General features: G+C 43.7%; 3 protein-coding genes across 3 annotated transcripts; all 3 read right to left on the reverse strand.

Moving 5' to 3' along the window:
• Positions 1-1914: 1914 nt before the first annotated feature.
• Positions 1915-3104, reverse strand: Eth (ecdysis triggering hormone). Its single transcript, XM_076900031.1, has 5 exons — positions 2932-3104; positions 2623-2807; positions 2465-2546; positions 2168-2261; positions 1915-2084 (listed from the first exon to the last, which is right to left on the reverse strand). Exons 1-5 carry the CDS (start codon positions 2978-2980, stop codon positions 2015-2017), a joined length of 480 nt encoding a protein of 159 aa, XP_076756146.1. The 5' UTR covers positions 2981-3104; the 3' UTR covers positions 1915-2014.
• A 1593-nt stretch (positions 3105-4697) lies between these two features.
• Sifa (neuropeptide SIFamide) lies at positions 4698-5176 on the reverse strand. The gene is made up of 2 exons (XM_076898515.1): positions 5046-5176; positions 4698-4789 (listed from the first exon to the last, which is right to left on the reverse strand). The coding sequence occupies exons 1-2, from the start codon at positions 5173-5175 to the stop codon at positions 4698-4700; spliced, it is 222 nt and encodes a 73-aa protein (XP_076754630.1). The 5' UTR covers position 5176.
• A 3377-nt stretch (positions 5177-8553) lies between these two features.
• Positions 8554-9335, reverse strand: LOC143423214 (uncharacterized). The gene has a single exon (XM_076894410.1). The coding sequence runs from the start codon at positions 9242-9244 to the stop codon at positions 8564-8566; it is 681 nt and encodes a 226-aa protein (XP_076750525.1). The 5' UTR covers positions 9245-9335; the 3' UTR covers positions 8554-8563.
• Positions 9336-12909: the final 3574 nt, after the last annotated feature.

A 12909-nucleotide genomic window follows, 5' to 3' on the forward strand; every position in this document is an offset into this window, starting at 1 on the left:
AGACTGTTCGCCTGGTAATGAAACGAGATTGCACGGTTGCTTTCGCGTAAATAGCGAGCATTGATTTAAACACTGGGATTATTGTAATTACAACAATTTATTGTTTCGGGGTGCGGCGGTTAAGGGCAGAGAAGGGAGGCTCGTTAGAGATGTCGGTGGCGTCAGCTCACGGTCGGCTTGCCAAGTCCTTGCTCCGATTCAAACATTTGGCGCCATCTTTTAATGGACCCAGGAAACTGAATGTTTATGTAAAAATATGTATGAACAATTTGTTATTCGTTCGTTCTTTAAAACAGGCGATTGGAAACGGTTCTCTAAATTTATGTATAGCGGTTCCTTTGCTCCATTTCCAGTCGAAAAAATGGTACCTGTTTCGTAGTAATTCGCTTCCCATGATAACTCTTTCGTAAATCATACTTTACAATACGTCAAATTATTTAAAACGAGAGGAATTTTTAGTGAAATTCGTATCTACGTATCGTTGAAAAGAAACGAAGTCAGAATCGCATTTATTGTTCCGCAAAATTCGTGTTACTGCGTAGCTTATCGGCAGTAGATGAAGACTCGTGTTCCCAGAAGGCTTCTATAAAGTGATACCAAAATGACTCCTCCTGGAGGTTCGATCCACACGCGTTCCGACCAACACGTGTTGCAAACGATCACGTGGCTGATCGAGGCTCAGCCCCCTCATTATCATAACCGCTTCTCGAGTACTAACCCTAAGTCGATGCTAACGAGAAACGGTGTCCACGGTCGTGACAACCCCAGGGCCAACACGATTCCTATTCGCGCGAATCCGCATCGCCATAGCAATTCTTGGCGATGCTCTTTCAATAATACTCCACGCTTTCGGACTCTCCCTTTCAACCTTTAAAAATTGGATTAAACTTAAACGAAGAAACCACTCTTGTTCGAAACAATGCAAAGATCGCTTTTGTATACAAAAATGAAAATGATTGCGTTCTGATAACTATAAATATGTCGCACAAGCCTTTACAAAGTTGTGCCACCCCTTTCATGTCCTTTTTTACGTATGCCATGCGAGATCGATAATCGTCGATTACGTGAGAATCGGTTGTCACGCATGTTTCGAGTAACGTCTAGGAGAATTATCTTCCATATGACAAGTGACAGGGGATATGCCTGAAACTGCAATTTCGCGATGGTACGATCCTGCTGAGGACTGGCATCGGTTGGCCCATTCCTCTTTTAATGTCGGCATATGCGTTATGCCTGCAACAATCGATTGCGTGAATGCATCAGAAAGCATATAATGGATCCTTTACAAGGCAATTCGATGGCAAATATTTTGCACACAATGTATAAAATACAGCTATCGTTCGACTTTATGCAAAGTGAAATTTACTTGTAGAGCTTTCGAAAAATTCAATTTCTTTTCAGAGAGGGTTTCCACCGTTTGAATATATATTTAGAATTGTTCAGAATAGGTGTATGGAATCGGTTGTAGGATTTCTCTGCTACGTTAAAAAAGCCCTATAAAATCGATACCCCATTGCGTGGTCCGATTCGCAGCTCGTTCGTACACAGACGTGGCAAGTGTGCCAGCCGTTTAATTTTCTCAAAAGCTGCGACCCAACGGTGACACGTGCAAAACCATCTGGCAGTAAATTTGGCTACCGAAATTTTCGGTTTGCACGCTGTCTTTTATCCCATGATGACTGGTTCCACGACTGGTGTCAGTAATTTCGCACTCCAGCAGTAATAACTCGTAATACCAGCCCTAATATCAGACGCGTTGGTAAAAACTCGACAGAAATGTTCAGAAATAAATTTATGGCAAAATAATTTTTCTTAAAGCGTATACAAAGTTTATGTACGAGTCGTGTTCGGAATTCGACGTTTGGGAGAGGATAGAAATATTTTGGGCAACTATGTATCTCCTATTTACACGTTTATTCTTCTTCATATTTTTCCCAACACCTTACACCAAAAAACAACCAATAAGTATATGCATCCATGGGCACCATAGTCACGTTACGTCGCTTCGTTTACGCTAATTCTCTCCTGGAGCCACAGGATTGCTCTCCGTCCTTTTCTTCCGTTTCCATATTTCATTGTCCACGCTTATTCCAATGAAAAACAGAGAAACGAAGAATTAACGCGTGTTCTCGCTCGTTTCTTTCCAAATTTTTCTCTTCAAACTTACTCGTCCGATGTATCTTTGGAGTATCCAGCTAAAGTTCGCCAGAGTTCCCGCGGTCCTTCTATCGCCAGAGGGAAATGTTGCCAGGCCCATGCGTCTTTTATTTGAAAAAAGCACACCAGTTCGATGAAACCAAATCGAAAATATAGAAAATGTCCAAGCAACGATTTCTCATGTAGAAATCAGCCGAAAATACGGAACACGTTTGATTTATTTTTACACGAGAAATCACTTGTTGCCCAGCTGTACGACAATTACAAAGAATATAATAAAACGTATAAAAAAATCGAATCTACGTACCGTCGACTGCTGGATAATCCACGCGTCTTTTTATGGGTCTCGAGAAGGGTTCGTCGTTAGCATATGTTGGCCAGGACTCGGACTAGAAAAAACACAGAAGAATATTTTACCTTGGACGGCGATTTGAAATTTCTATCGTTCACTTTGATCCGAAGTACCTGTGCACTATTGCTGTGAGCCTCGATCTTGGGAAAGTTCTTGCGAGACTTATAAAGGCCATCGTAACCATCGCTGCGCCCCACACGGGGGATGTTCTTGGCGATTTTTAAGAAGAACGCGGGCACCTCGTCAGCTCGCGAGGCGTTGTCAGAAATCAACAACGCCAGGACGCCGATCAGCAGAACTGGAACGATTTAAAATAGACACAAACCACAGAAGACAGGTTCAGCGTGAATTATTTTCATGGACGTTTCATAAAATCTGTTCGAGTCGAGATGCATCGACGTGCAAGCAGAAATTAAACTCACCACTGACGAAGAAACGTCGCACGCACCCCGAAGACCGCGAACTCGTCATCCTGTCACTTTGTATCTGCGAACGAACCGATCAAACGTCGATCAGTGCTCGAGCAAGGCTCATTCGACCGCTTAACACCCCGACTTCTAACGAGGAACTTTATCTCCCGACTAATTGCGGTTCTACGCGCCAAACCATCGCCATCATCCGTGGGGTACGTATCGTGAGACTCGGAAGTTACTACCGGCGAGGTGCACGCGGCACGCGTTCCACGGCTGTACGATGGAAACTGAACGATTTTTCCTAGGACTTCCTCCATTATCGCGAACAGTGGACGGACAACTTGAGGATTCGTGGGCGATCGAACGGAGTGGAAGCTTTGCACGGCAAAGCCCCGTCCCATTTAAATCTACCAGATGTTTGTGATGGAATGCGCGCCGAGGAGACGAGAGTACGCGGTGACAAATCCTTCCCGCGTGTGCACAGAACGTCCCGTGACCCGTCCGCCACTTTAGCCGAACACGTTCAAACGGCCAATTTTAAGGCATAACCCATATCTGCTTGATCTCCTACTACTTATGCGGTGGTACGAGTATAATGGTGTGTCTATAGGTTACCGTGCAATCGGGGAAGCCAGAAAACCTCGAAGAAAGGAAATTGAAACGCGGTTCTCTTCAACCTTCCTCTTGCCCTTTTACGCGGATACGGTCGTCTCTCGTTGTCGGTGCACTGAACGAGAATCATCGGGAAATCGGTCTATTTATGCGGTGATCGAGGATCAATTAAGTATTTCGATCAGGTGTCTCGTGTCTAACTCGAATCACTGTGGGCGCTTGTTACTCCCCTATAGTGTCGTCCAATAAATTTCGGGTTAAATGAACGTCGCTGAATAATTATTGTCTACGGGCACTTTTAGTTACGAACTAAGTAAAATGCAGGAGATTTTTGGTTTCTAGAATTTAGCCTACTTTTCGAAATAGTTTGATCTGTCTCTTTTTCTATGTTAAATTTTTTTAATGCTCGCTGCTTAGTATTATCTGGAGGAAGGGACGTGGTAGCGCGCGATGCTCATTTGACGTTGATGATTAACGACACCTCTGATGAATCTACTCGATGGTATCCTGTATCTCGAGAAGATATTGCTTCGTCTGTCAATTATTTCGCCGTTCAAACCCACGAAACGGCTTTTTTCGTCCACGCGAAAGAGACGGCATAACCCTTATTCCGGCAGGTGAATGAAACGTGCTCTCCATATCGAATCGTTCGATCTACATATCAGATATTGGAAAGAGTTCTGTTAAACCGCTACGCGTTTACGTAAATTTCTCGAAAGCGTGCGCTCGCTGGAAACAACGCATGGAACACTTTTTCTCTTTCCCATAAATTTATATTTAGATTTTGAAAAATGTTTTCTACTATAAGGAATAAAATCTATTATAATAGATGAGGAAAGTGGAAGAATATCTCTTGGCAATTGCACTAGGAATACAGAACGGAGTGGACAATTAAATAGTCGAAATAATGTCAAGAAACATCACACTTTATTATACCAGATAACATTTACATAGAACATCGAGTATCGATTAATTGAGATTAAAGCCGTATGATTGGACGCTGACGAGTGATTTGGACGATGCGACGAGTTTCAAAGCGCCGAAGGAATCGATAGACTAGTGATTAGCGTAGCTGGTTTCGTATTTGCACGTTGATAAAATGATTAAGCGTGGGGTTATTAGCGTTCGATGCGTCCAACTGGATCCTGGTCATTCCAGCCCCTTTAGTTGGAGTCCTGGCGTGACAGCCAGGCGTTGCATGTCTCGCTGACGGCTTCGCAGACCGACGACATGGCGCGGCTGGTGATTTCGTAATCTGTAAGGCATCACAGGTAGAAATAATCATTGGCGTCAATCGTGAAAGACATTCAATGATATTATTTAGATTTAGATGTAGAAAAGTATATAAAAAACCGCAGAAGAGTATATAGAAATGAGAAATGCCAATAAGTAACAGCGTGAATTAATAGTAAGAGGAATCTTCGATGCAATTTAGAAATTTGAAAAGTTAAAAGCTATTCTGCTTTTCATAAAATTGTAATATTTTTGGATAATGTAAGAAATAGTTTTACCAGTAATGGTGCTGGATCGCTTGCCGAAAATGCTTCCGTTGAAGGGAGGCTTCCTGTAGGCGGCGTCGACGCTGATGGCGAGGACGAAGAGGGCAGCGACGACGGCGAGAACGAGGCGGATGGACACCATTTTGATGGTTTTAGTTTGCGAGCTGTTAAGATAAAAATTGGTACACACGATTACACGCTTAATCGAAGAATTCAAAACGAGTTGCGGGCAAGCAAAGGTATCGCGGAATAAAAGGTTTCGAGATATTTCAGATCGCATTTTCTACAGAGATGGCCGGTTTACTTACGAATGTAGGAAACGATGAAACTTGTACGGTAGTTGGTCAGCGAATGTTGAAAATAAGGCAAAAGCTTCGAGCTTTTATAGTAGTGAAATGAACCGAAGACAAATATCCCTATCAAATGCAGACGGCCTACATTATTTGCAAGTGAACTCATCAAGAAGTTCGTCTAAGAGCGTATCGATCCGGCGAGACGTCGAAACTCGTTGCGCTTTAAACCACGATCGCCGGAAATATTAAAGAAACTACTAAACGATTTCAAATCTGAACGAAAAAAGACGAAAACAAATTGTAATTTTTGCGAGACAAGTTAGAGATATTTTGAAAGAAGATTCAAACGGCTTTTTTTCTATAGAGTAAAGTACAAATAAATTTTACACGGAATAATAAAGTTCATTTACCACGTTGTAACTGAGATATTACCTGGAGCTGTAGGATGTCTTATCCGGAGGAAGGATTCCTGTGATCTGTTGTCTTCAGCAGAAGGCTCGGCTTTTATAAGACAGAAAACTGTACTTCTAGATATGTGGAATAATAGTATTATGGAATAATGTTACAAGCTATCAGAAACGAAACCTGATTAGGGATTCTCGTGATTGCCTTTCATCCCAAGAGAAATAACAACTCATGTGCGAAGGAAAAAGAACATGCATCAATTAAAAAAGGACGATGGGCAATGTTATATCAGATAGTAAGAATAATGTGTCAAATTTTCATTCTTTTAAAATGTTATTCAAGCATAGTATAGAAAATCGCTGCTTCTTTTCTATTCGGCAAGTCAATTACTTAAATTGCTAATGAATTTCTGCGATTTAGTAACGAGGAATTTGTAAAAACGTAACATCGTTCTAAATCGTGCATAATAATTGTAAAAAATTGCAAAAATCAACTTTCGTGCAAATTTTGATTAAATTAGTTTTAATATCCCTGGTGCTATCTATCAGAAATTTGCTCAAACGGATCGCACACTGTTGCCAACAGCCAAGTGTTTTACTTCAATGGATCTCTGTTGTTGGCAACAATGTATGGTTGATTTCCAAAGTTTTTACATAGATGACGCCATATGCCAGTTCTCACGGATCTACTTCATCACTACTTTACTTATCGTTGATAATCATGTGCGACTAGTTTGAAGACCTTTCGAAGAGATGGCACAACGTGTGATACAATTAATTTTTAAAAAATATAATAATAATTATACCAACAATAGAATTTGAAAGATAAGAAAGCATAAAAACGATTAAAAACCCTCGAAAATGAAATGAAAATTTGAAAGTATGAAAAAAAATCGCCTCGTCCTATCGTCTTAAGATCATCCGATAGTGTTAAAAAAGGAGTTTACACAGAAGTGTATTACTTAGGATATAATTTTCTTTATTTATCGTATGACAAAACACAGTGCGAACATTGTTCGCTTACATCGTATATATACACAATGTACAATCAAAAACAGAAACGATGTGGTAATACTTGAGACACGAAGGAAGTTGTAAATCTGCTCACTTTATAATAAACATCTGAGCGTAACATTCTCAGCCGTGATGTACACGGGTAGTTTAATGGCTATTTAAATCCGCTGCTTACCGGGAACGAGCGGACATACATATTTTACGCGTACACTCGGGAGTACAGAAACACAATATCGAAGTAAACAGCGATTTAATTGCACAAGATTATATCCTAGTCACTTGTAAATTGGTACCCGAAAGTTTCGACTCCTCGGCAATTATCGTTAATTAAAGATAGAATATCCGATCGTGTTACACGTATAAATATTTACAAAGCACATTAATTACACTTAAATTTATTCGTAGCCCAGATAATGAACTGCTGAAATCGAGTCTTTCGCGGATTTCTGTTCAACTCGGGAAGCCTTGTTGCCGCCGTTTCCTGCGTTTATTATAGCGGCTACCCATCGTGGAGCGGAATGCGCGGTCGAAATCACGCGAAAGACGAACTTTGCATCGCACAGGCATACTAGTATCTACCTCTTATTGTCGCGTCACAACGTCGTTTTTGAAACGGCACACTATACAAATAAAGGAACGCACGCGTACCGTACCGCGCGACAGAACTCGCGGATCGACAGTTTCGACCGACGATTTCCCTCGACGCGGATCGCTGTTGCATCGAAACAAATAATAATCGCTTAAAGAAGAACTACCGATTACTCGCACGCATTTGCATCGTTCCGCTCGCCTCGATCGGGCTGCGTCGAGCCACCCCCGCGAGGCCTGACCGCGCGCGAACTAGCGGAATGAAACTACAAAATGGAAGACATGGATTTCGTTTCGTTTCGTTTTTCGCATAAAACCTTAACTGTAATCGCTCGTTAAGTACAACACGCATACATGACACGGGCGTCGTGTAAAATGTTAGCCGTTATAATGGGAGGAAGCCTTACGAAACTATATAAGATGTATCGGCACGACGATGCACGCGTTCGTTGCATCGCGGCCACGTATAAATATCGTTTATTGCATAATACACACATCGCACGTCGGTGTCCCGTTCACACGCCACGGATCGAAACAATAGCCAGGCTGCAATGATCGTGGATCCTTCCTAATTAAAACCTCTGTGAACTAATATGCGGTGCGAAGAAACTGTCTCGTACGTTTATCGTCTGAGAAGAACGTGAGCCTTCGTTCATCTTGCAACGAACAAAGAAAATCCTTTGCTCACTGTTTCATAAAAATGTGTTTCTTGAACCTCCGTTCTCTCTTAACCTTCCTCGTTGAGCGCATGAACCGGACCTAGCGTCTAGAGAAGTCTTAAGCCTAAGAAAGCGATTTACACGTCGATAATCTCGGATATCCGGCATATCCGGCGGACAGTCGATCGATCAACAGCGAACAATTGAATGGAAAGCATCTTCAGATTAAAAAAAAAAGAAGGGAGAGAGAGAGAGAGAAGAAAAAACGCGCGAGATTTGCTTCTTTCCTATCTTCTTTCCGTCGCGACATTCGAGTTCGTGGAATTACATGCGGAATTATGTACAGGATCGAAACACGCACCCCCTCGATCGCCAAAGGACAATCGGAGAACAGAAAGGATACGAAATAACCCGTCTATCGAAGACAACGTGTTACCAAAGACAAGAAGACTAACCTTATATCTATCGGTGCCACAGAGGCCCGACTAACCTACGAGATATGTAAATTCGTGTCCGCCTGTCCCCTTCATCGTTCACGGTCCCTCCTCCGTCCTCTTCGTCCCTTCGTCTATTCACGGAAGAATGTCACAGTTACAAGCGTTTCCACCTGTACCGTTGTTACACTGGATCAAGCACCACGAGACCCAATCTATGGAGGTCGTGGGCCACGGGTCGTTTATAGGCAGACCAGTGGTTAAATTGGGAACTTCCTCAAGGACCGACTGGATCGTCTTCTTGCTCTCTTTTACTCGAACGATCTTCATGATGTGTTCAGGGTGGTATTCGTTCTTCGATTCTGACTGATGCGGTAGATCAGCAGGTGCCACAGCCAGCTCTTTTTCAGGTTCCCCCAACATGTTCCGCTTCAACTGATCCTCCTCGATGTCTTTGACCCTCGAACGAGGCTGTTCGAGGCTCCTGACTCCGTCATCGGGCAGATCGTCACAGGAACACCGTTGGCGTTCGATCAGAGTGTCGCGGAACGTGCGACAGAGCTCGGTGCCGTCGAACATGGGAGAATCCAAGGTGGCGGCACCATGACACGGGGTCAGGCAGAGCCTGAAGAGGTGCTGAATCGGGAACCGGCCTCCGCTGGACTGAAGGACGCGTTTCTGCTGGTGATGGCAGCCTCCCGTGAACTCGGGGCTGGTGTCCCGTGCACGGCAGAGGCGAACGCATGCGTCCTCGACCGGATGCGCGACCGCCACGGCCAACAGGAACGCCAGCAACACCCACCGAGGTGGAGGCGTCATCTGAAAGTGATGGCTAATCAATACGAAAGCAAACGAGGAACTCGCCGCGTTCCGATAGTCGCCGTAGGAGCCATCGGAGGGATTGGTTATGGCAATCGGGAATTTCCTGCTCTCTCCCTCTCTCTTAGGCTCTGTCCTCCTCTCTCGCGCTCTTGGCATGCCTCCACTCGATATACAGGGTGGCTCGCAGGTTGCCACTGAGTAATGGAGGAATCATTTCAGGAATGAAATATGATCCGTTCCTACTTTTTTCTCTCTTTGTTTCTCGATTAGCTTTCGATCAGAATGCGATTATTCGAAATTGGACGATTGTTTGCAAAACTGGACACATGCTTCGATTTCATATGTAACCGAGATAACCGTTGATGAACGCTTCTTCGTGCGTTTTTTTCGATTCAAGAATTATTCGTTTCTTTTATACGCTTCGCGTGGAATCGAGTTTTCTCTTTGAGGGATCGTTCGACTCGGGTATTACAGGACACACGCGGTATTCCTCGGGTTCGTTTGGCACGCGGAGAGAGTAATACCAGGAATCTTGGTATCGGTTATCGGTTTCTGGTGCCGTGTGTCGATAACTGGTCCCGTCGTTTCGAGTTCGGAACGGGCTTGCTTCACGATAAATTCCGCTAATTGTCACCGAGAAGCGTTTCCTTATATGATCGGTCGGTTTTATTGCCCCGGGTACGAGTCGCCGCGAACTTTATCCAAGATCGAGGATTTACAAGGGAAGACTTCGGAAAGTCGAGTCGTTCCTACGTGCAACCTCCACGCGTCTAATCGATTCCGTATCCAGGATGCTTTATCGCGTAATCCGGTTTCGTTAACCGTTTTAATTAAAACGGCGGGAGCGCGCGCGTGAATTACGAGGGCACGGAAGCGATACACCAGTTGCTTGCAAATGCGACGGATAAAAGTAATTGAAGGAACGATCGACGATCGTCGCGACTCATTTCGTTTAAAAATTAAACGATCCTTACTTTTTCGTCTTTCGTCACAGAAAGGTTGAACGCGAACAACATCGAGACAGAATTCAATTTGGAGTTCGAGTTAGAATGGAATGCGATTGTTCGCGCATTGCCACGCGTATCGTACCTGATTATAATATTTGAAAACTGAAATCTTTTTCTAATTATCTCGATACACTTTCATACGAAGACTCACCTTCCAGTTGAATCGATGGACGCGAAAAATGAAAAGCAGCTTCCGTTCCGAGCACAGCGAGCTGTTCGCGCGTAACAGAATCGAGAGGTTCGCAGCTTATACGATGCGCGCAACTGGCTTCACTGCTGAATCGCTCGCAGCGTGTATCGCATTAAACTATCGTTGACTGTATCAACTGGTACAGTCTGATTACGTATGAGCGTATCCAAAGAGCGTAATGGAAGATAACACGCCGGAGAGTTTTCCGTTCGCGCTTGTTTCCTTTTGCGAAGGGTCACTGCCCGTCCGGCGACAATTGTGCTCACTTAAAAACCGCGTTCCACCCTGATCCGCTCCCCGCTGATTGGCTGTCCATCGAGACCAGTCCGATTTCTCGATTGCATACGAATCATTGCCGATTATCTGAAGACGTATGCAACAACGTTTCCTTGTGTTCCATGATTCTTGATAAGAGATAATTCAGGGGATTTCGATATTTTTCTTCGCGAGTCGCAACGCAAACACTGCCTACCTTGGCCTCCGCCATAGAACTCTCGATTTGTTCGGCTATAAAAGTCGAAACGCGCAACTGCAGCGAATGAAAGAAGGAAATATTTATCTTATGTCAACGATGAACGATTACGACACGTTTGTGGCAAGAGCAGCCAATGGAACACGAGAAACAGAGATTAATGACGAAACAGAAGGTACGAAGGAAATCTAGTATCGTAAGCGATCGCTTTATCCATCTGTTATCTCTGTTTAGAACGAAAAAACACATTGATAATTGTGCAATCTCGACGGTTGGATCAAGCTTCGAAAAACTAGTTAATCCACCGCTTATCGATTAATTAATTACCATACACCTGATACGAGACGAAACCATCCTTAATCCGGTGGGTAAAATCTTTGATTATGTTTCCTTAATGTTGTCTTGTCGTTCTTAGAAGTTTATCAGGAGACGCTGATAACGATAATCAGATAAATGATTATTACTTCTAACGAATGTCTCATCTAATATCGCGAGTAGCACTTTTGTTTCTCTATAAGACTTTCTCTGTGTCTGTTCAATGGAAATGTCGAGTTACCGCGTTTACCTTTTCCATCAGCGCCGGTCATCTGACGAGAAATGGCCGGCAGACGAGATAAATGTGTGGACGAAACACGCCAGGTTTTCGAATTAGGTTACTCGAAATTTGTTCCTAGAGATAAACGAGTTCCATGAATATTCGCATTCACGCGTAATCATCTCGCGTACACCGTGCACACGCACGTGGATAGCGCTGACAGTGTTAGCTGAAATTTTTAGGGATGATTCTGGAGATCAGAGCAGGCTGAAAATTCGAGAGAAGCCAGTTTGAAAGTAAAAGTCCATAGAACAGTATGACGCCTGACGAGACTTTATATGGATGTACACAGACACCCACGTTGCATTGTCCGATGGACTCTTACTATCAGTGCACCGAGTGCACAAGTACGCACGAAGAGTTTTAAATGTCCTTCTCAAAAACGATACCCCAAGTGCAATATTTTTCATTCTATATATTTATTTTACTTTGATCTTCTGAATCGCCTACTTAAATATCTCTCAGGAGTGATCGAACAGCTTATACGCGTATGCGAAATATCGATCGTTCGCGTGATTCAATCTGTTTCCGTTATCAGTGGTTGGATTATCAGGTAGGGATCAACGACAGCCTTTTTGTCGACAACAAATCGTGGGATCAGAAAAATCACCGCGGTTCATAGAAATAATGAACAATTAGTAAAATCTATGATGGCGACGGGTCTTATCGAGAAACGAGCGCGCACTTTGCTCTGTCCGTTCGAACTGGTCTTGTCGCGATACCCACGCGAAGACGGAACGAGAAAGAAATGGGGAATAGCTGCGGAGAAATAGAGGAGAAAGAAGTTGGACACAAGTAATTTGCATTCCCAGGACCGATAGAGTTGCTGAGAAATTTATCCGGAGGCGTTCGAGGATTCTTTCGCGAGGACGCTCCCGGCTGCCTCGTTTCAATTTAAACTTCCCGTTGCGAAGAAACAATGGCGCGAGCGTTCGTCCAAGCTTTTCTTTTCCTCTGCCTGCCTTAAACACGAGCGCTTCTCAACGATTCCGAGCGAAATCTTTACTCGCAATTAGATAGTTAATTGGACGTTCGTTAGTAGATACGACGGTGGATAGATTGTTCGAGGAATTCCAAACCCCGTTTTTCGAAGAATCGGATTAAATCGCCACGCGACTGTTTATCACACAAAGCTTCGTTACGTCCCTCGTGTAATAAGATAATGGAAATCGCGACGCGAGCGATTCGATTGGCGCACTCGAGTGGACGACGTGACAAATTATCGAACGTTAAGAACATTTCGAATAATCGACAACGCTCTGATACACGTTTGGCGAACGTCCTACCCCTTCACCCTCTTACGAGTGGTTCTACTTAGACGCGAGTAACCATGGAATCGAGAAACAAGGAACATCGTTAACAAAAGAAAGGAACTCACATTCTCCGGTGCATGTACCG

Source organism: Xylocopa sonorina, chromosome 1 (assembly GCF_050948175.1).
Source record: "Xylocopa sonorina isolate GNS202 chromosome 1, iyXylSono1_principal, whole genome shotgun sequence".
Classification (NCBI taxonomy): Eukaryota; Metazoa; Arthropoda; class Insecta; order Hymenoptera; family Apidae; genus Xylocopa; species Xylocopa sonorina.